Genomic DNA, 27,389 nt, shown 5'->3' on the forward strand with positions numbered 1-27,389 from the left:
ACATCACTTTACGGTCCCCCTAATTTCGGGAAACGACATCACTTTCCGGTCCCCCTAATTTCGGGAAACGACATCATTTTCCGGTCCCCCTAATTTCGGGAAACGACATCACTTTCCGGTCCCCCCCTAATTTCGGGAAACGACATCACTTTCCGGTCCCCCTAATTTCGGGAAACGACATCAATTTCCGGTCCCCTAATTTCGGGAAACGACATCACTTTCCGGTCCCCCTAATTTCGGGAAACGACATCACGTTCCGGTCCCCCTAATAAATATAATATTAGGTGGACCGGAATGTAATGTCGGGAAACGACATCACTTTCCGGTCCCCTAATTTCGGGAAACGACATCACTTTCCGGTCCCCCTAATTTCGGGAAACGACATCACTTTCCGGTCCCCTAATTTCGGGAAACGACATCACTTTCCGGTCCCCTAATTTCGGGAAACGACATCACTTTCCGGTCCCCCTAATTTCGGGAAACGACATCACTTTCCGGTCCCCTAATTTCGGGAAACGACATCACTTTCCGGTCCCCTAATTTCGGGAAACGACACCACTTTCCGGTCCCCCTAATTTCGGGAAACGACATCACTTTCCGGTCCCCCTAATTTCGGGAAACGACATCACTTTCCGGTCCCCCTAATTTCGGGAAACGACATCACTTTCCGGTCCCCCTAATTTCGGGAAACGACATCACTTTCCGGTCCCCCTAATAAATATAACATTAGGTGGACCGGAATGTAATTTCGGGAAACGACATCACTTTCCGGTCCCCCTGATTTCGGGAAACGACATCACTTTCCGGTCCCCTAATTTCGGGGAACGACATCACTTTCCGGTCCCCCTAATTTCGGGAAACGACATCACTTTCCGGTCCCCCTAATTTCGGGAAACGACATCACTTTCCGGTCCACCTAATAAATATAATATTAGGTGGACCGGAATGTAATGTCGGGGAACGACATCACTTTCCGGTCCCCCTAATAAATATAATATTAGGTGGACCGGAATGTAATGTCGGGAAACGACATCACTTTCCGGTCCCCTAATTTCGAGAAACGACATCACTTTCCGGTCCACTAATTTCGGGAAACGACATCACTTTCCGGTCCCCCTAATTTCGGGAAACGACATCACTTTCCGGTCCCCCTAATTTCGGGAAACGACATCACTTTCCGGTCCCCCTAATTTCGGGAAACGACATCACTTTCCGGTCCGCCTAATTTCGGGAAACGACATCACTTTCCGGTCCCCTAATTTCGGGAAACGACATCACTTTCCGGTCCTCCTAATTTCGGGAAACGACATCACTTTCCGGTCCCCCTAATTTCGGGAAACGACATCACTTTCCGGTCCCCCAAATTTCGGGAAACGACATCACTTTCCGGTCCCCTAATTTCGGGAAACGACATCACTTTCCGGTCCCCCTAATTTCGGGAAACGACATCACTTTCCGGTCCCCCTAATTTCGGGAAACGACATCACTTTCCGGTCCACCTAATTTCGGGAAACGACATCACTTTCCGGTCCCCTAATTTCGGGAAACGACATCACTTTCCGGTCCACCTAATTTCGGGAAACGACATCACTTTCCGGTCCCCTAATTTCGGGAAACGACATCACTTTCCGGTCCCCTAATTTCGGGAAACGACACCACTTTCCGGTCCCCCTAATTTCGGGAAACGACATCACTTTCCGGTCCCCCTAATTTCGGGAAACGACATCACTTTCCGGTCCCCCTAATAAATATAATATTAGGTGGACCGGAATGTAATTTCGGGAAACGACATCACTTTCCGGTCCCCCTAATTTCGGGAAACGACATCACTTTCCGGTCCCCTAATTTCGGGGAACGACATCACTTTCCGGTCCACCTAATTTCGGGAAACGACATCACTTTCCGGTCCACCTAATTTCGGGAAACGACATCACTTTCCGGTCCCCTAATTTCGGGGAACGACATCACTTTCCGGTCCGCCTAATTTCGGGAAACGACATCACTTTCCGGTCCCCCTAATAAATATAATATTAGGTGGACCGGAATGTAATTTCGGGAAACGACATCACTTTCCGGTCCCCCTAATTTCGGGAAACGACATCACTTTCCGGTCCCCTAATTTCGGGGAACGACATCACTTTCCGGTCCCCCTAATTTCGGGAAACGACATCACTTTCCGGTCCACCTAATTTCGGGAAACGACATCACTTTCCGGTCCCCTAATTTCGGGGAACGACATCACTTTCCGGGCCCCTAATTTCGGGAAACGACATCACTTTCCGGTCCACCTAATAAATATAATATTAGGTGGACCGGAATGTAATGTCGGGGAACGACATCACTTTCCGGTCCCCCTAATAAATATAATATTAGGTGGACCGGAATGTAATGTCGGGAAACGACATCACTTTCCGGTCCCCTAATTTCGGGAAACGACATCACTTTCCGGTCCCCTAATTTCGGGAAACGACATCACTTCCCGGTCCCCCTAATTTCGGGAAACGACATCACTTTCCGGTCCCCCTAATTTCGGGAAACGACATCACTTTCCGGTCCCCTAATTTCGGGAAACGACATCACTTTCCGGTCCCCTAATTTCGGGAAACGACATCACTTTCCGGTCCCCCTAATTTCGGGAAACGACATCACTTTCCGGTCCCCTAATTTCGGGAAACGACATCACTTTCCGGTCCCCTAATTTCGGGAAACGACACCACTTTCCGGTCCCCCTAATTTCGGGAAACGACATCACTTTCCGGTCCCCCTAATTTCGGGAAACGACATCACTTTCCGGTCCCCCTAATTTCGGGAAACGACATCACTTTCCGGTCCCCCTAATTTCGGGAAACGACATCACTTTCCGGTCCCCCTAATAAATATAATATTAGGTGGACCGGAATGTAATTTCGGGAAACGACATCACTTTCCGGTCCCCCTGATTTCGGGAAACGACATCACTTTCCGGTCCCCTAATTTCGGGGAACGACATCACTTTCCGGTCCCCCTAATTTCGGGAAACGACATCACTTTCCGGTCCCCCTAATTTCGGGAAACGACATCACTTTCCGGTCCACCTAATAAATATAATATTAGGTGGACCGGAATGTAATGTCGGGGAACGACATCACTTTCCGGTCCCCCTAATAAATATAATATTAGGTGGACCGGAATGTAATGTCGGGAAACGACATCACTTTCCGGTCCCCTAATTTCGAGAAACGACATCACTTTCCGGTCCACTAATTTCGGGAAACGACATCACTTTCCGGTCCCCCTAATTTCGGGAAACGACATCACTTTCCGGTCCCCCTAATTTCGGGAAACGACATCACTTTCCGGTCCCCCTAATTTCGGGAAACGACATCACTTTCCGGTCCGCCTAATTTCGGGAAACGACATCACTTTCCGGTCCCCTAATTTCGGGAAACGACATCACTTTCCGGTCCTCCTAATTTCGGGAAACGACATCACTTTCCGGTCCCCCTAATAAATATAATATTAGGTGGACCGGAATGTAATGTCGGGAAACGACATCACTTTCCGGTCCCCCTAATTTCGGGAAACGACATCACTTTCCGGTCCCCCAAATTTCGGGAAACGACATCACTTTCCGGTCCCCTAATTTCGGGAAACGACATCACTTTCCGGTCCCCCTAATTTCGGGAAACGACATCACTTTCCGGTCCCCCTAATTTCGGGAAACGACATCACTTTCCGGTCCACCTAATTTCGGGAAACGACATCACTTTCCGGTCCCCTAATTTCGGGAAACGACATCACTTTCCGGTCCACCTAATTTCGGGAAACGACATCACTTTCCGGTCCCCTAATTTCGGGAAACGACATCACTTTCCGGTCCCCTAATTTCGGGAAACGACACCACTTTCCGGTCCCCCTAATTTCGGGAAACGACATCACTTTCCGGTCCTCCTAATTTCGGGAAACGACATCACTTTCCGGTCCCCCTAATAAATATAATATTAGGTGGACCGGAATGTAATTTCGGGAAACGACATCACTTTCCGGTCCCCCTAATTTCGGGAAACGACATCACTTTCCGGTCCCCTAATTTCGGGGAACGACATCACTTTCCGGTCCACCTAATTTCGGGAAACGACATCACTTTCCGGTCCACCTAATTTCGGGAAACGACATCACTTTCCGGTCCCCTAATTTCGGGGAACGACATCACTTTCCGGTCCGCCTAATTTCGGGAAACGACATCACTTTCCGGTCCCCCTAATAAATATAATATTAGGTGGACCGGAATGTAATTTCGGGAAACGACATCACTTTCCGGTCCCCCTAATTTCGGGAAACGACATCACTTTCCGGTCCCCTAATTTCGGGGAACGACATCACTTTCCGGTCCCCCTAATTTCGGGAAACGACATCACTTTCCGGTCCACCTAATTTCGGGAAACGACATCACTTTCCGGTCCCCTAATTTCGGGGAACGACATCACTTTCCGGGCCCCTAATTTCGGGAAACGACATCACTTTCCGGTCCACCTAATAAATATAATATTAGGTGGACCGGAATGTAATGTCGGGGAACGACATCACTTTCCGGTCCCCCTAATAAATATAATATTAGGTGGACCGGAATGTAATGTCGGGAAACGACATCACTTTCCGGTCCCCTAATTTCGGGAAACGACATCACTTTCCGGTCCCCTAATTTCGGGAAACGACATCACTTTCCGGTCCCCTAATTTCGGGAAACGACATCACTTCCCGGTCCCCCTAATTTCGGGAAACGACATCACTTTCCGGTCCCCCTAATTTCGGGAAACGACATCACTTTCCGGTCCCCTAATTTCGGGAAACGACATCACTTTCCGGTCCCCTAATTTCGGGAAACGACATCACTTTCCGGTCCCCCTAATTTCGGGAAACGACATCACTTTCCGGTCCCCTAATTTCGGGAAACGACATCACTTTCCGGTCCCCTAATTTCGGGAAACGACACCACTTTCCGGTCCCCCTAATTTCGGGAAACGACATCACTTTCCGGTCCCCCTAATTTCGGGAAACGACATCACTTTCCGGTCCCCCTAATTTCGGGAAACGACATCACTTTCCGGTCCCCCTAATTTCGGGAAACGACATCACTTTCCGGTCCCCCTAATAAATATAATATTAGGTGGACCGGAATGTAATTTCGGGAAACGACATCACTTTCCGGTCCCCCTGATTTCGGGAAACGACATCACTTTCCGGTCCCCTAATTTCGGGGAACGACATCACTTTCCGGTCCCCCTAATTTCGGGAAACGACATCACTTTCCGGTCCCCCTAATTTCGGGAAACGACATCACTTTCCGGTCCACCTAATAAATATAATATTAGGTGGACCGGAATGTAATGTCGGGGAACGACATCACTTTCCGGTCCCCCTAATAAATATAATATTAGGTGGACCGGAATGTAATGTCGGGAAACGACATCACTTTCCGGTCCCCTAATTTCGAGAAACGACATCACTTTCCGGTCCACTAATTTCGGGAAACGACATCACTTTCCGGTCCCCCTAATTTCGGGAAACGACATCACTTTCCGGTCCCCCTAATTTCGGGAAACGACATCACTTTCCGGTCCCCCTAATTTCGGGAAACGACATCACTTTCCGGTCCGCCTAATTTCGGGAAACGACATCACTTTCCGGTCCCCTAATTTCGGGAAACGACATCACTTTCCGGTCCTCCTAATTTCGGGAAACGACATCACTTTCCGGTCCCCCTAATAAATATAATATTAGGTGGACCGGAATGTAATGTCGGGAAACGACATCACTTTCCGGTCCCCCTAATTTCGGGAAACGACATCACTTTCCGGTCCCCCAAATTTCGGGAAACGACATCACTTTCCGGTCCCCTAATTTCGGGAAACGACATCACTTTCCGGTCCCCCTAATTTCGGGAAACGACATCACTTTCCGGTCCCCCTAATTTCGGGAAACGACATCACTTTCCGGTCCACCTAATTTCGGGAAACGACATCACTTTCCGGTCCCCTAATTTCGGGAAACGACATCACTTTCCGGTCCACCTAATTTCGGGAAACGACATCACTTTCCGGTCCCCTAATTTCGGGAAACGACATCACTTTCCGGTCCCCTAATTTCGGGAAACGACACCACTTTCCGGTCCCCCTAATTTCGGGAAACGACATCACTTTCCGGTCCCCCTAATTTCGGGAAACGACATCACTTTCCGGTCCCCCTAATAAATATAATATTAGGTGGACCGGAATGTAATTTCGGGAAACGACATCACTTTCCGGTCCCCCTAATTTCGGGAAACGACATCACTTTCCGGTCCCCTAATTTCGGGGAACGACATCACTTTCCGGTCCACCTAATTTCGGGAAACGACATCACTTTCCGGTCCACCTAATTTCGGGAAACGACATCACTTTCCGGTCCCCTAATTTCGGGGAACGACATCACTTTCCGGTCCGCCTAATTTCGGGAAACGACATCACTTTCCGGTCCCCCTAATAAATATAATATTAGGTGGACCGGAATGTAATTTCGGGAAACGACATCACTTTCCGGTCCCCCTAATTTCGGGAAACGACATCACTTTCCGGTCCCCTAATTTCGGGGAACGACATCACTTTCCGGTCCCCCTAATTTCGGGAAACGACATCACTTTCCGGTCCACCTAATTTCGTGAAACGACATCACTTTCCGGTCCCCTAATTTCGGGGAACGACATCACTTTCCGGGCCCCTAATTTCGGGAAACGACATCACTTTCCGGTCCACCTAATAAATATAATATTAGGTGGACCGGAATGTAATGTCGGGGAACGACATCACTTTCCGGTCCCCCTAATAAATATAATATTAGGTGGACCGGAATGTAATGTCGGGAAACGACATCACTTTCCGGTCCCCTAATTTCGGGAAACGACATCACTTTCCGGTCCCCTAATTTCGGGAAACGACATCACTTCCCGGTCCCCCTAATTTCGGGAAACGACATCACTTTCCGGTCCCCCTAATTTCGGGAAACGACATCACTTTCCGGTCCCCTAATTTCGGGAAACGACATCACTTTCCGGTCCCCTAATTTCGGGAAACGACATCACTTTCCGGTCCCCCTAATTTCGGGAAACGACATCACTTTCCGGTCCCCCTAATTTCGGGAAACGACATCACTTTCCGGTCCACCTAATTTCGGGAAACGACATCACTTTCCGGTCCCCCTAATTTCGGGAAACGACATCACTTTCCGGTCCCCCTAATTTCGGGAAACGACATCACTTTCCGGTCCCCTAATTTCGGGAAACGACATCACTTTCCGGTCCCCCTAATTTCGGGAAACGACATCACTTTCCGGTCCCCCTAATTTCGGGAAACGACATCACTTTCCGGTCCCCCTAATTTCGGGAAACGACATCACTTTCCGGTCCCCCTAATTTCGGGAAACGACATCACTTTCCGGTCCCCCTAATTTCGTGAAACGACATCACTTTCCGGTCCCCTAATTTCGGGAAACGACATCACTTTCCGGTCCCCCTAATTTCGGGAAACGAAATCACTTTCCGGTCCCCCTAATAAATATAATATTAGGTGGACCGGAATGTAATGTCGGGAAACGACATCACTTTCCGGTCCCCTAATTTCGGGAAACGACATCACTTTCCGGTCCCCCTAATTTCGGGAAACGACATCACTTTCCGGTCCCCTAATTTCGGGAAACGACATCACTTTCCGGTCCCCTAATTTCGGGAAACGACATCACTTTCCGGTCCCCCTAATTTCGGGAAACGACATCACTTTCCGGTCCCCTAATTTCGGGAAACGACATCACTTTCCGGTCCCCTAATTTCGGGGAACGACATCACTTTCCGGTCCCCCTAATTTCGAGAAACGACATCACTTTCCGGTCCCCCTAATTTCGGGAAACGACATCACTTTCCGGTCCCCCTAATTTCGGGAAACGACATCACTTTCCGGTCCCCTAATTTCGGGAAACGACATCACTTTCCGGTCCCCCTAATTTCGGGAAACGACATCACTTTCAGGTCCCCTAATTTCGGGAAACGACATCACTTTACGGTCCCCCTAATTTCGGGAAACGACATCACTTTCCGGTCCCCCTAATTTCGGGAAACGACATCATTTTCCGGTCCCCCTAATTTCGGGAAACGACATCACTTTCCGGTCCCCCCCTAATTTCGGGAAACGACATCACTTTCCGGTCCCCCTAATTTCGGGAAACGACATCAATTTCCGGTCCCCTAATTTCGGGAAACGACATCACTTTCCGGTCCCCCTAATTTCGGGAAACGACATCACGTTCCGGTCCCCCTAATAAATATAATATTAGGTGGACCGGAATGTAATGTCGGGAAACGACATCACTTTCCGGTCCCCTAATTTCGGGAAACGACATCACTTTCCGGTCCCCCTAATTTCGGGAAACGACATCACTTTCCGGTCCCCTAATTTCGGGAAACGACATCACTTTCCGGTCCCCTAATTTCGGGAAACGACATCACTTTCCGGTCCCCCTAATTTCGGGAAACGACATCACTTTCCGGTCCCCTAATTTCGGGAAACGACATCACTTTCCGGTCCCCTAATTTCGGGAAACGACACCACTTTCCGGTCCCCCTAATTTCGGGAAACGACATCACTTTCCGGTCCCCCTAATTTCGGGAAACGACATCACTTTCCGGTCCCCCTAATTTCGGGAAACGACATCACTTTCCGGTCCCCCTAATTTCGGGAAACGACATCACTTTCCGGTCCCCCTAATAAATATAATATTAGGTGGACCGGAATGTAATTTCGGGAAACGACATCACTTTCCGGTCCCCCTGATTTCGGGAAACGACATCACTTTCCGGTCCCCTAATTTCGGGGAACGACATCACTTTCCGGTCCCCCTAATTTCGGGAAACGACATCACTTTCCGGTCCCCCTAATTTCGGGAAACGACATCACTTTCCGGTCCACCTAATAAATATAATATTAGGTGGACCGGAATGTAATGTCGGGGAACGACATCACTTTCCGGTCCCCCTAATAAATATAATATTAGGTGGACCGGAATGTAATGTCGGGAAACGACATCACTTTCCGGTCCCCTAATTTCGAGAAACGACATCACTTTCCGGTCCACTAATTTCGGGAAACGACATCACTTTCCGGTCCCCCTAATTTCGGGAAACGACATCACTTTCCGGTCCCCCTAATTTCGGGAAACGACATCACTTTCCGGTCCCCCTAATTTCGGGAAACGACATCACTTTCCGGTCCGCCTAATTTCGGGAAACGACATCACTTTCCGGTCCCCTAATTTCGGGAAACGACATCACTTTCCGGTCCTCCTAATTTCGGGAAACGACATCACTTTCCGGTCCCCCTAATAAATATAATATTAGGTGGACCGGAATGTAATGTCGGGAAACGACATCACTTTCCGGTCCCCCTAATTTCGGGAAACGACATCACTTTCCGGTCCCCCAAATTTCGGGAAACGACATCACTTTCCGGTCCCCTAATTTCGGGAAACGACATCACTTTCCGGTCCACCTAATTTCGGGAAACGACATCACTTTCCGGTCCCCCTAATTTCGGGAAACGACATCACTTTCCGGTCCACCTAATTTCGGGAAACGACATCACTTTCCGGTCCCCTAATTTCGGGAAACGACATCACTTTCCGGTCCACCTAATTTCGGGAAACGACATCACTTTCCGGTCCCCTAATTTCGGGAAACGACATCACTTTCCGGTCCCCTAATAAATATAATATTAGGTGGACCGGAATGTAATTTCGGGAAACGACATCACTTTCCGGTCCCCCTAATTTCGGGAAACGACATCACTTTCCGGTCCCCTAATTTCGGGGAACGACATCACTTTCCGGTCCACCTAATTTCGGGAAACGACATCACTTTCCGGTCCACCTAATTTCGGGAAACGACATCACTTTCCGGTCCCCTAATTTCGGGGAACGACATCACTTTCCGGTCCGCCTAATTTCGGGAAACGACATCACTTTCCGGTCCCCCTAATAAATATAATATTAGGTGGACCGGAATGTAATTTCGGGAAACGACATCACTTTCCGGTCCCCCTAATTTCGGGAAACGACATCACTTTCCGGTCCCCTAATTTCGGGGAACGACATCACTTTCCGGTCCCCCTAATTTCGGGAAACGACATCACTTTCCGGTCCACCTAATTTCGGGAAACGACATCACTTTCCGGTCCCCTAATTTCGGGGAACGACATCACTTTCCGGGCCCCTAATTTCGGGAAACGACATCACTTTCCGGTCCACCTAATAAATATAATATTAGGTGGACCGGAATGTAATGTCGGGGAACGACATCACTTTCCGGTCCCCCTAATAAATATAATATTAGGTGGACCGGAATGTAATGTCGGGAAACGACATCACTTTCCGGTCCCCTAATTTCGGGAAACGACATCACTTTCCGGTCCCCTAATTTCGGGAAACGACATCACTTCCCGGTCCCCCTAATTTCGGGAAACGACATCACTTTCCGGTCCCCCTAATTTCGGGAAACGACATCACTTTCCGGTCCCCTAATTTCGGGAAACGACATCACTTTCCGGTCCCCTAATTTCGGGAAACGACATCACTTTCCGGTCCCCCTAATTTCGGGAAACGACATCACTTTCCGGTCCCCTAATTTCGGGAAACGACATCACTTTCCGGTCCCCTAATTTCGGGAAACGACACCACTTTCCGGTCCCCCTAATTTCGGGAAACGACATCACTTTCCGGTCCCCCTAATTTCGGGAAACGACATCACTTTCCGGTCCCCCTAATTTCGGGAAACGACATCACTTTCCGGTCCCCCTAATTTCGGGAAACGACATCACTTTCCGGTCCCCCTAATAAATATAATATTAGGTGGACCGGAATGTAATTTCGGGAAACGACATCACTTTCCGGTCCCCCTAATTTCGGGAAACGACATCACTTTCCGGTCCCCTAATTTCGGGGAACGACATCACTTTCCGGTCCCCCTAATTTCGGGAAACGACATCACTTTCCGGTCCCCCTAATTTCGGGAAACGACATCACTTTCCGGTCCACCTAATAAATATAATATTAGGTGGACCGGAATGTAATGTCGGGGAACGACATCACTTTCCGGTCCCCCTAATAAATATAATATTAGGTGGACCGGAATGTAATGTCGGGAAACGACATCACTTTCCGGTCCCCTAATTTCGAGAAACGACATCACTTTCCGGTCCACTAATTTCGGGAAACGACATCACTTTCCGGTCCCCCTAATTTCGGGAAACGACATCACTTTCCGGTCCCCCTAATTTCGGGAAACGACATCACTTTCCGGTCCCCCTAATTTCGGGAAACGACATCACTTTCCGGTCCGCCTAATTTCGGGAAACGACATCACTTTCCGGTCCCCTAATTTCGGGAAACGACATCACTTTCCGGTCCTCCTAATTTCGGGAAACGACATCACTTTCCGGTCCCCCTAATAAATATAATATTAGGTGGACCGGAATGTAATGTCGGGAAACGACATCACTTTCCGGTCCCCCTAATTTCGGGAAACGACATCACTTTCCGGTCCCCCAAATTTCGGGAAACGACATCACTTTCCGGTCCCCTAATTTCGGGAAACGACATCACTTTCCGGTCCCCCTAATTTCGGGAAACGACATCACTTTCCGGTCCCCCTAATTTCGGGAAACGACATCACTTTCCGGTCCACCTAATTTCGGGAAACGACATCACTTTCCGGTCCCCTAATTTCGGGAAACGACATCACTTTCCGGTCCACCTAATTTCGGGAAACGACATCACTTTCCGGTCCCCTAATTTCGGGAAACGACATCACTTTCCGGTCCCCTAATTTCGGGAAACGACACCACTTTCCGGTCCCCCTAATTTCGGGAAACGACATCACTTTCCGGTCCTCCTAATTTCGGGAAACGACATCACTTTCCGGTCCCCCTAATAAATATAATATTAGGTGGACCGGAATGTAATTTCGGGAAACGACATCACTTTCCGGTCCCCCTAATTTCGGGAAACGACATCACTTTCCGGTCCCCTAATTTCGGGGAACGACATCACTTTCCGGTCCACCTAATTTCGGGAAACGACATCACTTTCCGGTCCACCTAATTTCGGGAAACGACATCACTTTCCGGTCCCCTAATTTCGGGGAACGACATCACTTTCCGGTCCGCCTAATTTCGGGAAACGACATCACTTTCCGGTCCCCCTAATAAATATAATATTAGGTGGACCGGAATGTAATTTCGGGAAACGACATCACTTTCCGGTCCCCCTAATTTCGGGAAACGACATCACTTTCCGGTCCCCTAATTTCGGGGAACGACATCACTTTCCGGTCCCCCTAATTTCGGGAAACGACATCACTTTCCGGTCCACCTAATTTCGGGAAACGACATCACTTTCCGGTCCCCTAATTTCGGGGAACGACATCACTTTCCGGGCCCCTAATTTCGGGAAACGACATCACTTTCCGGTCCACCTAATAAATATAATATTAGGTGGACCGGAATGTAATGTCGGGGAACGACATCACTTTCCGGTCCCCCTAATAAATATAATATTAGGTGGACCGGAATGTAATGTCGGGAAACGACATCACTTTCCGGTCCCCTAATTTCGGGAAACGACATCACTTTCCGGTCCCCTAATTTCGGGAAACGACATCACTTCCCGGTCCCCCTAATTTCGGGAAACGACATCACTTTCCGGTCCCCCTAATTTCGGGAAACGACATCACTTTCCGGTCCCCTAATTTCGGGAAACGACATCACTTTCCGGTCCCCTAATTTCGGGAAACGACATCACTTTCCGGTCCCCCTAATTTCGGGAAACGACATCACTTTCCGGTCCCCTAATTTCGGGAAACGACATCACTTTCCGGTCCCCTAATTTCGGGAAACGACACCACTTTCCGGTCCCCCTAATTTCGGGAAACGACATCACTTTCCGGTCCCCCTAATTTCGGGAAACGACATCACTTTCCGGTCCCCCTAATTTCGGGAAACGACATCACTTTCCGGTCCCCCTAATTTCGGGAAACGACATCACTTTCCGGTCCCCCTAATAAATATAATATTAGGTGGACCGGAATGTAATTTCGGGAAACGACATCACTTTCCGGTCCCCCTGATTTCGGGAAACGACATCACTTTCCGGTCCCCTAATTTCGGGGAACGACATCACTTTCCGGTCCCCCTAATTTCGGGAAACGACATCACTTTCCGGTCCACCTAATTTCGGGAAACGACATCACTTTCCGGTCCACCTAATAAATATAATATTAGGTGGACCGGAATGTAATGTCGGGGAACGACATCACTTTCCGGTCCCCCTAATAAATATAATATTAGGTGGACCGGAATGTAATGTCGGGAAACGACATCACTTTCCGGTCCCCTAATTTCGAGAAACGACATCACTTTCCGGTCCACTAATTTCGGGAAACGACATCACTTTCCGGTCCCCCTAATTTCGGGAAACGACATCACTTTCCGGTCCCCCTAATTTCGGGAAACGACATCACTTTCCGGTCCCCCTAATTTCGGGAAACGACATCACTTTCCGGTCCGCCTAATTTCGGGAAACGACATCACTTTCCGGTCCCCTAATTTCGGGAAACGACATCACTTTCCGGTCCTCCTAATTTCGGGAAACGACATCACTTTCCGGTCCCCCTAATAAATATAATATTAGGTGGACCGGAATGTAATGTCGGGAAACGACATCACTTTCCGGTCCCCCTAATTTCGGGAAACGACATCACTTTCCGGTCCCCCAAATTTCGGGAAACGACATCACTTTCCGGTCCCCTAATTTCGGGAAACGACATCACTTTCCGGTCCCCCTAATTTCGGGAAACGACATCACTTTCCGGTCCCCCTAATTTCGGGAAACGACATCACTTTCCGGTCCACCTAATTTCGGGAAACGACATCACTTTCCGGTCCCCTAATTTCGGGAAACGACATCACTTTCCGGTCCACCTAATTTCGGGAAACGACATCACTTTCCGGTCCCCTAATTTCGGGAAACGACATCACTTTCCGGTCCCCTAATTTCGGGAAACGACACCACTTTCCGGTCCCCCTAATTTCGGGAAACGACATCACTTTCCGGTCCCCCTAATTTCGGGAAACGACATCACTTTCCGGTCCCCCTAATAAATATAATATTAGGTGGACCGGAATGTAATTTCGGGAAACGACATCACTTTCCGGTCCCCCTAATTTCGGGAAACGACATCACTTTCCGGTCCCCTAATTTCGGGGAACGACATCACTTTCCGGTCCCCCTAATTTCGGGAAACGACATCACTTTCCGGTCCACCTAATTTCGGGAAACGACATCACTTTCCGGTCCCCTAATTTCGGGGAACGACATCACTTTCCGGTCCCCCTAATTTCGGGAAACGACATCACTTTCCGGTCCACCTAATAAATATAATATTAGGTGGACCGGAATGTAATGTCGGGGAACGACATCACTTTCCGGTCCCCCTAATAAATATAATATTAGGTGGACCGGAATGTAATGTCGGGAAACGACATCACTTTCCGGTCCCCTAATTTCGGGAAACGACATCACTTTCCGGTCCCCTAATTTCGGGAAACGACATCACTTCCCGGTCCCCCTAATTTCGGGAAACGACATCACTTTCCGGTCCACCTAATTTCGGGAAACGACATCACTTTCCGGTCCCCTAATTTCGGGAAACGACATCACTTTCCGGTCCACTAATTTCGGGAAACGACATCACTTTCCGGTCCCCCTAATTTCGGGAAACGACATCACTTTCCGGTCCCCCTAATTTCGGGAAACGACATCACTTTCCGGTCCCCCTAATAAATATAATATTAGGTGGACCGGAATGTAATTTCGGGAAACGACATCACTTTCCGGTCCCCCTAATTTCGGGAAACGACATCACTTTCCGGTCCCCTAATTTCGGGGAACGACATCACTTTCCGGTCCACCTAATTTCGGGAAACGACATCACTTTCCGGTCCACCTAATTTCGGGAAACGACATCACTTTCCGGTCCCCTAATTTCGGGGAACGACATCACTTTCCGGTCCGCCTAATTTCGGGAAACGACATCACTTTCCGGTCCCCCTAATAAATATAATATTAGGTGGACCGGAATGTAATTTCGGGAAACGACATCACTTTCCGGTCCCCCTAATTTCGGGAAACGACATCACTTTCCGGTCCCCTAATTTCGGGGAACGACATCACTTTCCGGTCCCCCTAATTTCGGGAAACGACATCACTTTCCGGTCCACCTAATTTCGGGAAACGACATCACTTTCCGGTCCCCTAATTTCGGGGAACGACATCACTTTCCGGGCCCCTAATTTCGGGAAACGACATCACTTTCCGGTCCACCTAATAAATATAATATTAGGTGGACCGGAATGTAATGTCGGGGAACGACATCACTTTCCGGTCCCCCTAATAAATATAATATTAGGTGGACCGGAATGTAATGTCGGGAAACGACATCACTTTCCGGTCCCCTAATTTCGGGAAACGACATCACTTTCCGGTCCCCTAATTTCGGGAAACGACATCACTTCCCGGTCCCCCTAATTTCGGGAAACGACATCACTTTCCGGTCCCCCTAATTTCGGGAAACGACATCACTTTCCGGTCCCCTAATTTCGGGAAACGACATCACTTTCCGGTCCCCTAATTTCGGGAAACGACATCACTTTCCGGTCCCCCTAATTTCGGGAAACGACATCACTTTCCGGTCCCCCTAATTTCGGGAAACGACATCACTTTCCGGTCCCCCTAATTTCGGGAAACGACATCACTTTCCGGTCCCCCTAATTTCGGGAAACGACATCACTTTCCGGTCCCCCTAATTTCGGGAAACGACATCACTTTCCGGTCCCCTAATTTCGGGAAACGACATCACTTTCCGGTCCCCCTAATTTCGGGAAACGACATCACTTTCCGGTCCCCCTAATTTCGGGAAACGACATCACTTTCCGGTTCCCCTAATTTCGGGAAACGACATCACTTTCCGGTCCCCCTAATTTCGGGAAACGACATCACTTTCCGGTCCCCCTAATTTCGTGAAACGACATCACTTTCCGGTCCCCTAATTTCGGGAAACGACATCACTTTCCGGTCCCCCTAATTTCGGGAAACGAAATCACTTTCCGGTCCCCCTAATAAATATAATATTAGGTGGACCGGAATGTAATGTCGGGAAACGACATCACTTTCCGGTCCCCTAATTTCGGGAAACGACATCACTTTCCGGTCCCCCTAATTTCGGGAAACGACATCACTTTCCGGTCCCCTAATTTCGGGAAACGACATCACTTTCCGGTCCCCCTAATTTCGGGAAACGAAATCACTTTCCGGTCCCCCTAATAAATATAATATTAGGTGGACCGGAATGTAATGTCGGGAAACGACATCACTTTCCGGTCCCCTAATTTCGGGAAACGACATCACTTTCCGGTCCGCCTAATTTCGGGAAACGACATCACTTTCCGGTCCCCTAATTTCGGGAAACGACATCACTTTCCGGTCCCCTAATTTCGGGAAACGACATCACTTTCCGGTCCACCTAATTTCGGGAAACGACATCACTTTCCGGTCCCCTAATTTCGGGAAACGACATCACTTTCCGGTCCCCTAATTTCGGGAAACGACACCACTTTCCGGTCCCCCTAATTTCGGGAAACGACATCACTTTCCGGTCCACCTAATTTCGGGAAACGACATCACTTTCCGGTCCCCCTAATAAATATAATATTAGGTGGACCGGAATGTAATGTCGGGAAACGACATTACTTTCCGGTCCCCCTAATTTCGGGAAACGACATCACTTTCCGGTCCGCCTAATTTCGGGAAACGACATCACTTTCCGGTCCCCCTAATAAATATAATATTAGGTGGACCGGAATGTAATTTCGGGAAACGACATCACTTTCCGGTCCCCCTAATTTCGGGAAACGACATCACTTTCCGGTCCCCTAATTTCGGGGAACGACATCACTTTCCGGTCCCCCTAATTTCGGGAAACGACATCACTTTCCGGTCCACCTAATTTCGGGAAACGACATCACTTTCCGGTCCCCTAATTTCGGGGAACGACATCACTTTCCGGTCCCCCTAATTCCGGGAAACGACATCACTTTCCGGTCCACCTAATAAATATAATATTAGGTGGACCGGAATGTAATGTCGGGGAACGACATCACTTTCCGGTCCCCCTAATAAATATAATATTAGGTGGACCGGAATGTAATGTCGGGAAACGACATCACTTTCCGGTCCCCTAATGTCGGGAAACGACATCACTTTCCGTTCCCCTAATTTCGGGAAACGACATCACTTTCCGGTCCCCCTAATTTCGGGAAACGACATCACTTTCCGGTCCCCCTAATTTCGGGAAACGACATCACTTTCCGGTCCCCCTAATTTCGGGAAACGACATCACTTTCCGGTCCCCCTAATTTCGGGAAACGACATCACTTTCCAGTCCACCTAATTTCGTGAAACGACATCACTTTCCGGTCCCCTAATTTCGGGAAACGACATCACTTTCCGGTCCACCTAATTTCGGGAAACGAAATCACTTTCCGGTCCCCCTAATAAATATAATATTAGGTGGACCGGAATGTAATGTCGGGAAACGACATCACTTTCCGGTCCCCTAATTTCGGGAAACGACATCACTTTCCGGTCCCCCTAATTTCGGGAAACGACATCACTTTCCGGTCCCCTAATTTCGGGAAACGACATCACTTTCCGGTCCCCTAATTTCGGGAAACGACATCACTTTCCGGTCCACCTAATTTCGGGAAACGACATCACTTTCCGGTCCCCTAATTTCGGGAAACGACATCACTTTCCGGTCCCCTAATTTCGGGAAACGACACCACTTTCCGGTCCCCCTAATTTCGGGAAACGACATCACTTTCCGGTCCCCCTAATTTCGGGAAACGACATCACTTTCCGGTCCGCCTAATTTCGGGAAACGACATCACTTTCCGGTCCCCCTAATTTCGGGAAACGACATCACTTTCCGGTCCGCCTAATTTCGGGAAACGACATCACTTTCCGGTCCCCCTAATAAATATAATATTAGGTGGACCGGAATGTAATTTCGGGAAACGACATCACTTTCCGGTCCACCTAATTTCGGGAAACGACATCACTTTCCGGTCCCCTAATTTCGGGGAACGACATCACTTTCCGGTCCCCCTAATTTCGGGAAACGACATCACTTTCCGGTCCACCTAATTTCGGGAAACGACATCACTTTCCGGTCCCCTAATTTCGGGGAACGACATCACTTTCCGGTCCCCCTAATTTCGGGAAACGACATCACTTTCCGGTCCACCTAATAAATATAATTTTAGGTGGACCGGAATGTAATGTCGGGGAACGACATCACTTTCCGGTCCCCCTAATAAATATAATATTAGGTGGACCGGAATGTAATGTCGGGAAACGACATCACTTTCCGGTCCCCTAATTTCGGGAAACGACATCACTTTCCGGTCCCCTAATTTCGGGAAACGACATCACTTTCCGGTCCCCCTAATTTCGGGAAACGACATCACTTTCCGGTCCCCCTAATTTCGGGAAACGACATCACTTTCCGGTCCCCCTAATTTCGGGAAACGACATCAATTTCCGGTCCGCCTAATTTCGGGAAACGACATCACTTTCCGGTCCCCTAATTTCGGGAAACGACATCACTTTCCGGTCCTCCTAATTTCGGGAAACGACATCACTTTCCGGTCCCCCTAATAAATATAATATTAGGTGGACCGGAATGTAATGTCGGGAAACGACATCACTTTCCGGTCCCCCTAATTTCGGGAAACGACATCACTTTCCGGTCCCCCAAATTTCGGGAAACGACATCACTTTCCGGTCCCCTAATTTCGGGAAACGACATCACTTTCCGGTCCCCCTAATTTCGGGAAACGACATCACTTTCCGGTCCCCCTAATTTCGGGAAACGACATCACTTTCCGGTCCCCCTAATTTCGGGAAACGACATCACTTTCCGGTCCCCTAATTTCGGGAAACGACATCACTTTCCGGTCCACCTAATTTCGGGAAACGACATCACTTTCCGGTCCCCTAATTTCGGGAAACGACATCACTTTCCGGTCCCCTAATTTCGGGAAACGACACCACTTTCCGGTCCCCCTAATTTCGGGAAACGACATCACTTTCCGGTCCCCCTAATTTCGGGAAACGACATCACTTTCCGGTCCCCCTAATAAATATAATATTAGGTGGACCGGAATGTAATTTCGGGAAACGACATCACTTTCCGGTCCCCCTAATTTCGGGAAACGACATCACTTTCCGGTCCCCTAATTTCGGGGAACGACATCACTTTCCGGTCCACCTAATTTCGGGAAACGACATCACTTTCCGGTCCACCTAATTTCGGGAAACGACATCACTTTCCGGTCCCCTAATTTCGGGGAACGACATCACTTTCCGGTCCGCCTAATTTCGGGAAACGACATCACTTTCCGGTCCCCCTAATAAATATAATATTAGGTGGACCGGAATGTAATTTCGGGAAACGACATCACTTTCCGGTCCCCCTAATTTCGGGAAACGACATCACTTTCCGGTCCCCTAATTTCGGGGAACGACATCACTTTCCGGTCCCCCTAATTTCGGGAAACGACATCACTTTCCGGTCCACCTAATTTCGGGAAACGACATCACTTTCCGGTCCCCTAATTTCGGGGAACGACATCACTTTCCGGGCCCCTAATTTCGGGAAACGACATCACTTTCCGGTCCACCTAATAAATATAATATTAGGTGGACCGGAATGTAATGTCGGGGAACGACATCACTTTCCGGTCCCCCTAATAAATATAATATTAGGTGGACCGGAATGTAATGTCGGGAAACGACATCACTTTCCGGTCCCCTAATTTCGGGAAACGACATCACTTTCCGGTCCCCTAATTTCGGGAAACGACATCACTTCCCGGTCCCCCTAATTTCGGGAAACGACATCACTTTCCGGTCCCCCTAATTTCGGGAAACGACATCACTTTCCGGTCCCCTAATTTCGGGAAACGACATCACTTTCCGGTCCCCTAATTTCGGGAAACGACATCACTTTCCGGTCCCCCTAATTTCGGGAAACGACATCACTTTCCGGTCCCCCTAATTTCGGGAAACGACATCACTTTCCGGTCCCCCTAATTTCGGGAAACGACATCACTTTCCGGTCCCCCTAATTTCGGGAAACGACGTCACTTTCCGGTCCCCCTAATTTCGGGAAACGACATCACTTTCCGGTCCCCTAATTTCGGGAAACGACATCACTTTCCGGTCCCCCTAATTTCGGGAAACGACATCACTTTCCGGTCCCCCTAATTTCGGGAAACGACATCACTTTCCGGTCCCCCTAATTTCGGGAAACGACATCACTTTCCGGTCCCCCTAATTTCGGGAAACGACATCACTTTCCGGTCCCCCTAATTTCGTGAAACGACATCACTTTCCGGTCCCCTAATTTCGGGAAACGACATCACTTTCCGGTCCCCCTAATTTCGGGAAACGAAATCACTTTCCGGTCCCCCTAATAAATATAATATTAGGTGGACCGGAATGTAATGTCGGGAAACGACATCACTTTCCGGTCCCCTAATTTCGGGAAACGACATCACTTTCCGGTCCCCCTAATTTCGGGAAACGACATCACTTTCCGGTCCCCTAATTTCGGGAAACGACATCACTTTCCGGTCCCCTAATTTCGGGAAACGACATCACTTTCCGGTCCACCTAATTTCGGGAAACGACATCACTTTCCGGTCCCCTAATTTCGGGAAACGACATCACTTTCCGGTCCCCTAATTTCGGGAAACGACACCACTTTCCGGTCCCCCTAATTTCGGGAAACGACATCACTTTCCGGTCCACCTAATTTCGGGAAACGACATCACTTTCCGGTCCCCCTAATAAATATAATATTAGGTGGACCGGAATGTAATTTCGGGAGCGACATCACTTTCCGGTCCCCCTAATTTCGGGAAACGACATCACTTTCCGGTCCCCTAATTTCGGGGAACGACATCACTTTCCGGTCCCCCTAATTTCGGGAAACGACATCACTTTCCGGTCCACCTAATTTCGGGAAACGACATCACTTTCCGGTCCCCTAATTTCGGGGAACGACATCACTTTCCGGTCCCCCTAATTTCGGGAAACGACATCACTTTCCGGTCCACCTAATAAATATAATATTAGGTGGACCGGAATGTAATGTCGGGGAACGACATCACTTTCCGGTCCCCCTAATAAATATAATATTAGGTGGACCGGAATGTAATGTCGTTTCTGCGCATGTCAGTATTTGATTGTCATTTGTCAGCTCATTGTGTACATTAAAGTCGTAGCAAAGACATTCCGAGGTTATAGTGACTTGTTTAGTTGTAAATAATTAAATTTAAAATTTATGTATTTGAATTTAATGTCGGGAAACGACATTACTTTCCGGTCCCCCTAATAATAAGACACTTATATTTCTCGTGAAAAACGGTTAAAAATCGTGTCATGGAAAATACAGTTCCCACTGTAGATGTCATATTTTTGTCGTTAATACGCCTCTTTCAAACTGACCTTTTTTCTATCATTTTTAAGCACTCGAACTATCGTTTTACATAAAAGAAATTTCAATTCTCTCCCTATTGTAAAGGTGTTTATTAATTAGTTACCTACTTTCTTCGATAGGTATACTTTTTTCGAGTGTTTATACTTCCCAACGGACATGCTCGTCTTAACGCTTTTAAGTTGCTCGTCGCGTGGAATAATTCGTGCAAACTAACCGATTTTTTACCGCGCAGGTTCCCATTCATTGGTGCTCTGTACCGATTCTAACCGCCGCGAATTGGACGGACGAACAAGTGAGAAATATTTCTTCGGCCGATTCGTGCACCGTGTACGATTACGACTACCAAAATTTCGCGCGGATTGGATTCGACGAAGCTTTGGAGTACAAAAGAAACCACGGACCACAGAAATCATTGCCTTGCGAAACGAGAAGCTTCGCGCGCAATCACGGGAGAACTTCGCTCGTCGAAGACGTGAGTGTCACTCTACTCCCGTTCACGTTTCTACGATTACGCTTTACGAATCGACTTTATGGAAAACTGTTTCTCGAACCTCTTGCAAACGTTGACGTTACGCGGAAAGTTCAAAACACGGACATCCGCGATGTAAATTCCGTACGTTATCGGTTCCGATTCAACATCGAGATAATCGAACTCTCGACGTACCGCTCGATCTTGTAATTCATTTTTAAAGAGGGCCAATCCGCTACCGATATGTGATCATCCAACATTTGAAAAGTTCTGAAATTTATTTCGTTTATTTCTCTCGTTTTATTTTCATTTCGCGTTCTTATTGCACGATACACAGGCTGTGTACTTTAAATTTCGATCGTTACTTTTCAACTACTCATTTTCGCTACTCTATTCCGTTACTTGAAAGAAATGTTTTCAACAGAACTTTCACCCGACCACACGCTTCGATGTTAAAAGTTTCAAAAAATATTTTTCCAATAAAGTCAAGGTCACCGTGTATAGTACAATAGTACATAGTAGTGGTATAGTAGATCCTGTATGCGTCTTGATGTTGGCTGCAACTGTATAAAATCGAAATAATAAAATCGGTTCGATTAAATTTACAACTTCGGCGCTACATTTCTCGGGCAAAATGAAAGTCAACGATCGTTGTGAGCGTTCAGCGATAATATATTCTGAAATTAGGCTCTCTGAAATTGAAACTTTTTTCAGTGGGACTTGGTATGCGAGAAGACGGCAGCTCGTTCGAGCACTCACATGGCCCTGTCTCTCGGGAAATTATTGGGCAGCGCGTTCTTTGGGATTTTTGCGGACAGATATGGCCGCAAGATCAGTTACGCCATTGGAATAATATTGTTGATAGTCTCCGGTCCGGCTGGCGCCATTGTTCCTTGGTATTGGGTCTTCATGGTCTCCAGGTTCTTTACCGGTGCCAGCCACGCCGCGATACAATATTCATCGTTTACCACACGTAAGTTGTGTTCCTAATCACGAGGTCGTCGATCAATTCGTAACAGTTCGATGCTAATGCAACGTTCTGTAATAGCGTAGAATCTACGGTACGTGTAACTCTCTTATTCATTTATCTCGCTTACGGGAACGTCCAGTCAGTACATACACATTTTCGTTATAACGTAAATCCTCGTTGTACCGGCCAGATTTGATTCGTTGTAGAATCATTGCTATCTTCACCAACCGGGGAATCCTCATTGGAACCAGCGAAGCGTGAAACACGATACGAGCTAGCGAATCTTGTGAGAAACCGTCGGTTGAAAAATTAAACTTTTGAATATTTCTTTCGTCCTTGAAAAAATATTTGTAGCGTATCGGTGAGATTTTTTGGAATTAAATATAACTTGTATAGCTACGTAGTAATTTAAATATATATATATACCTTGGACTATCTACGCTATTGGCACGTGGTTCGTATCATTAATCATAATCATACAGCCGCTGTGGGCATAATACAAAGGCGATCGAATCGCTCGCGTTGTACTTGCACGTTGTAAGGTTCTGCTCGGTCCCAAAAGTGACGATCGTACAACGAGAATTTACCATACCTCGCATAAATACCTTGTATATTACGTAGACGTAACATTGTCTCTGGTCCTCTCGCGCCGGTACTCGCTTGTTTCACTTCGTTCTTGTTTTTCCCTTCAACCTCTTCCTACACTTCCCAACATCTACTTCATCTCCTAGCAACATTGGCGCGCTGAATGTTCCAGCATTTTTTTATTCTTCCGCGCGAGAAGCAAACTCGTTTCCATACTTCCACCGACGGTATCTGTTTACTCAGAATATCGACTCACAATCAGTTCTCCGTTCAATTGCATCATAATAGATATTCATCTGGTATACTTACAAGGTGGCTTGTAACAACAAAACTTCGTTTTTAAGCACGAACGACTGAAAGTCTCCTTTCACATTGTAATTAGACAAATTTATTCTCCCACTCTTTCGATACGTGGCGCAGTGAACGGTCAACTCCTCGTTAAGCGGTTAAGGTACACGAAGGTTTTAGAATTATAGGCAAAAATTCAACTGGATAATACAGGCCGCGCAAAGAAGAGGAGAACAGTTACTACGAACACAGTACGTTTAGAAACCCGTTGATAATTTTCATTGCGTTGTAATATTTTAAGGATTCACCGTGGCAACAAAATTTACGTTGAGTTCTCGGTATTAAAAGAATAACAAGAAGAAGGGAGATACACAGTTTGAATAATTGTTGCAAATGAAGCCCCGGTGACTCCGTAATAGTCTCTTAAATGAAAGTCTTTCTTATCGTTAAAATTCAAAGTCTATTATTACGTTTCTACCTACAATTCTGACACACCTTGTACAGTTTTATTTAGTACGTATTAAACACTGCAATCGCGACTCACATTGACAGAGAAAGCTGAAATTACCGCGAATAAGTTTCCTCGGATTTAACGAGTTCGTTTAAACGCTGCATTAACAGACCACTGATGGAACTATAGACGAACACATATTCATTGTGGTGAATTCTTTTGCGAGTTCACGATTGAAATTAATAAATAAATAATACAGTTACAGAAGTAGCGAGCGAAAAACACAGACAGTGGATGGGAATCGCTTATAATACAGGCTACGCTTCAGGAATTGTTATTGTACCAGTTATAGCTTACTTTTTACACGAATGGAAACACATTCAGTTAGCAATATCAGTACCTGCTCTACTCTTGTTAATACACTTATGGTAAGCTTTCATATTATTATACGAAATAATAATCGAAAGGCGTACGAAGAAAGACCTGACATTCAATGCTCTATAAAGATTCATTAATTTAACAGACTATTTATGGTTACACTTTCTTCTTGAAATTAAGACCCCTTTCGATTTCTGAAATTAACGATTGAACTTCCAATGTACGTAGTTTAGAATTAAATTTAAATGTATGGAATTTAAAATGAAATTTAAATTTAAAAAGTTCATAATTGAATTTAAATTTCAGGTACATGCCAGAATCTCCCCGATGGTTGATTGCGCACAATCGTCGAAAAGAAGCGAAGATTTTAATCGAGAAAGCGTTCAAGAAAACTTCCAATGTAACGGTAACAACAGAATCGACTTTTTCCACGCTCGAAGAAGATTTTAAAAATTTGGACGACTCCATACCAACCATCGAAACAACCAAAAATAGGTTACGGAACGATATCAGAGATTTCCAAGTTCTTGTTAGTAACAGTGAACTGCGAAATAGACTCCTTATCACGAATTTCAACTGGATGGTAGCCTCGCTCTGTTACTACGCACTAGGTAATCAAACAATTATTTTTTAGAAAAATTTGGCACTCGATAATTTAAAGATCCGTATATGTGTACAATTTATTTTCTAATACTACGTTTGAGCTTCAAACGTTCGTACTTGAGATTAGATTCGTATTTTAGTATTCACTGTTTAACGTTGAATAATAAAGAATTTCTTAAATAATTTCAATTTGGAAACTTTGAAAATTTCACGAGTGAAAAGCACTAACGCGAGCAAGTATTCCATTCACATTCTCAATTTTCTTTTCCTTCGATAACATCGTATCTTTTCAGCATTGAATCTGAACAATTTCTCGACGAATCAGTATATTTACGTTCTGGTGATGGGAGTGACCGAAATACCAGCTTACCTGATACCGACGGCAATTTTAATGGTCGTGGGACGTCGAATCGGAAACGGAGCCTTGTACATACTTGCAGGCTTATGTTTGTTATGTATTTTGATGATACCAACCACAGAGAGCGATACGATTATGATCGTTTCTCTGATCGGAAGATTCTGCGCGTCCGCAGCCTATGGTATCTCCATTTTATACAGCTCGGAGCTGTTCCCCACGGTGAGAATAATTAGAAGCTTTGCGAATATTTACACGTACACCTCCCTACGAAAGTATTAAGACACAGAAGATAAATAAAACTGAAAAATTATTTACAAGTTACTATAATCTTCTAGAGTCGTTACCAAGTTCGTAACTCTAGATTATAAGAAATAGATATATTCCACGTTATAACAAAAAGCTCAACACTTTCGTATAATGGAATTAAACTTTAATTTTTTTATTTCCGTCTTAACTAATTTTCCTCTTAAATATTATTTCCGAAAAGGGTGCACATTTTTCGTTGAAGATTCGAGTCGCTAGGAGGTCCTAGCTATATTTTAAAAGGGATAAAACGAAAATATTCCTTCGATATTAAAATTTATCTTACTCGACTAAAAGATTCCCTCGATATTAAAATTTATCTTACTCCACGACTGGAATAAATTCTGAACTTCCTTCAGAAATATTCTTCCCGGAAAAGGTGTAGTTAGGATATTGATATTTTGAAAGAGATGAAACCAAGTGACTCTTCCCGCGTTTTTCGCTATCTTCGAACTCAAGATATTAAAATTTACCTTATTATCGAAACAGGTGTGTAGAAATTCCGCAGTTGGAACAAATTCCGCGATGTCTCATATCGGAAGTGTGGCTGCACCTTACGTCGCTGACCTGTTGGGCGCGGTCGTGTGGTGGGGGCCGACAACCCTCTGTGGCGTTCTAACCCTAATGGTTGGACTGTTGTGTTTGACATTGCCGGAAACTCGTGGCAGGCCACTGGCGAATTCCGTCGACGAAGAGATCACGAACGATCGAGAGAACATCTCGTTCTACAACTGCTTCAAAAGCAAATGAGACCTATATGTTTCGATAAATTGTATACTCCTATATATTCGTTGGAAAAATGCAAGATTCGTAAGACCGTTGTAATATTTTTAACTGTGATATAAACAAAAATTTAACAATACTTCCTTGCGTTTTGTACATTTGCATTGTTTTAATATTCCCTCGCACGTTCTTTTCGGTCAATGTATCAGGTTGCTGCACAAGTCCTATCCATTGTCTCGTTTATATATTCGTCGTATTTTTTTTAAGATGGAAATAACACAACTTCCACGTAGGTGGAAAATTATAATGATGGATAATAGGTTAATTTACGCAAAGTTTCTTACGCGTTCGCGGAGAAGTTTGAACAAATCTTGTGTAAATATTATTATAATAATGAATGTCAGAACCATTTGTTCGGTTCACATAATTTTCCGGTCAGTCAACAATACCTACGTAACGTCGCCAATTACCGAAATTGCTCGACCATTGTAACGTCGGGTTAATTATTATTATAAATATGTACAAAGGATATCCGAACAATGTACGCTTTACCAGTCTAGGCGTAATTATCTCCTCCGATACAAA

At 46.5% G+C, this 27,389-nt stretch overlaps 1 protein-coding gene across 2 annotated transcripts in view; it reads left to right on the forward strand.

The window, feature by feature from the left end:
- Positions 1-26,915, forward strand: part of LOC143144727 (organic cation transporter protein) — a 42,891-nt gene extending 15,976 nt beyond the window's left edge. For both annotated transcript variants that reach the window (XM_076307440.1, XM_076307439.1), the window contains 6 exons: positions 21,909-22,148; positions 22,860-23,118; positions 24,699-24,867; positions 25,124-25,428; positions 25,714-25,997; positions 26,571-26,915. In XM_076307440.1, the coding sequence (XP_076163555.1) occupies positions 21,909-22,148; positions 22,860-23,118; positions 24,699-24,867; positions 25,124-25,428; positions 25,714-25,997; positions 26,571-26,831 (1,518 nt within the window). In that variant the 3' untranslated portion in view covers positions 26,832-26,915. The remainder of the gene's footprint in view (positions 1-21,908; positions 22,149-22,859; positions 23,119-24,698; positions 24,868-25,123; positions 25,429-25,713; positions 25,998-26,570) is intronic.
- Positions 26,916-27,389: the final 474 nt, after the last annotated feature.

Source organism: Ptiloglossa arizonensis, chromosome 3, assembly GCF_051014685.1.
Source record: "Ptiloglossa arizonensis isolate GNS036 chromosome 3, iyPtiAriz1_principal, whole genome shotgun sequence".
NCBI lineage: Eukaryota > Metazoa > Arthropoda > Insecta > Hymenoptera > Colletidae > Ptiloglossa > Ptiloglossa arizonensis.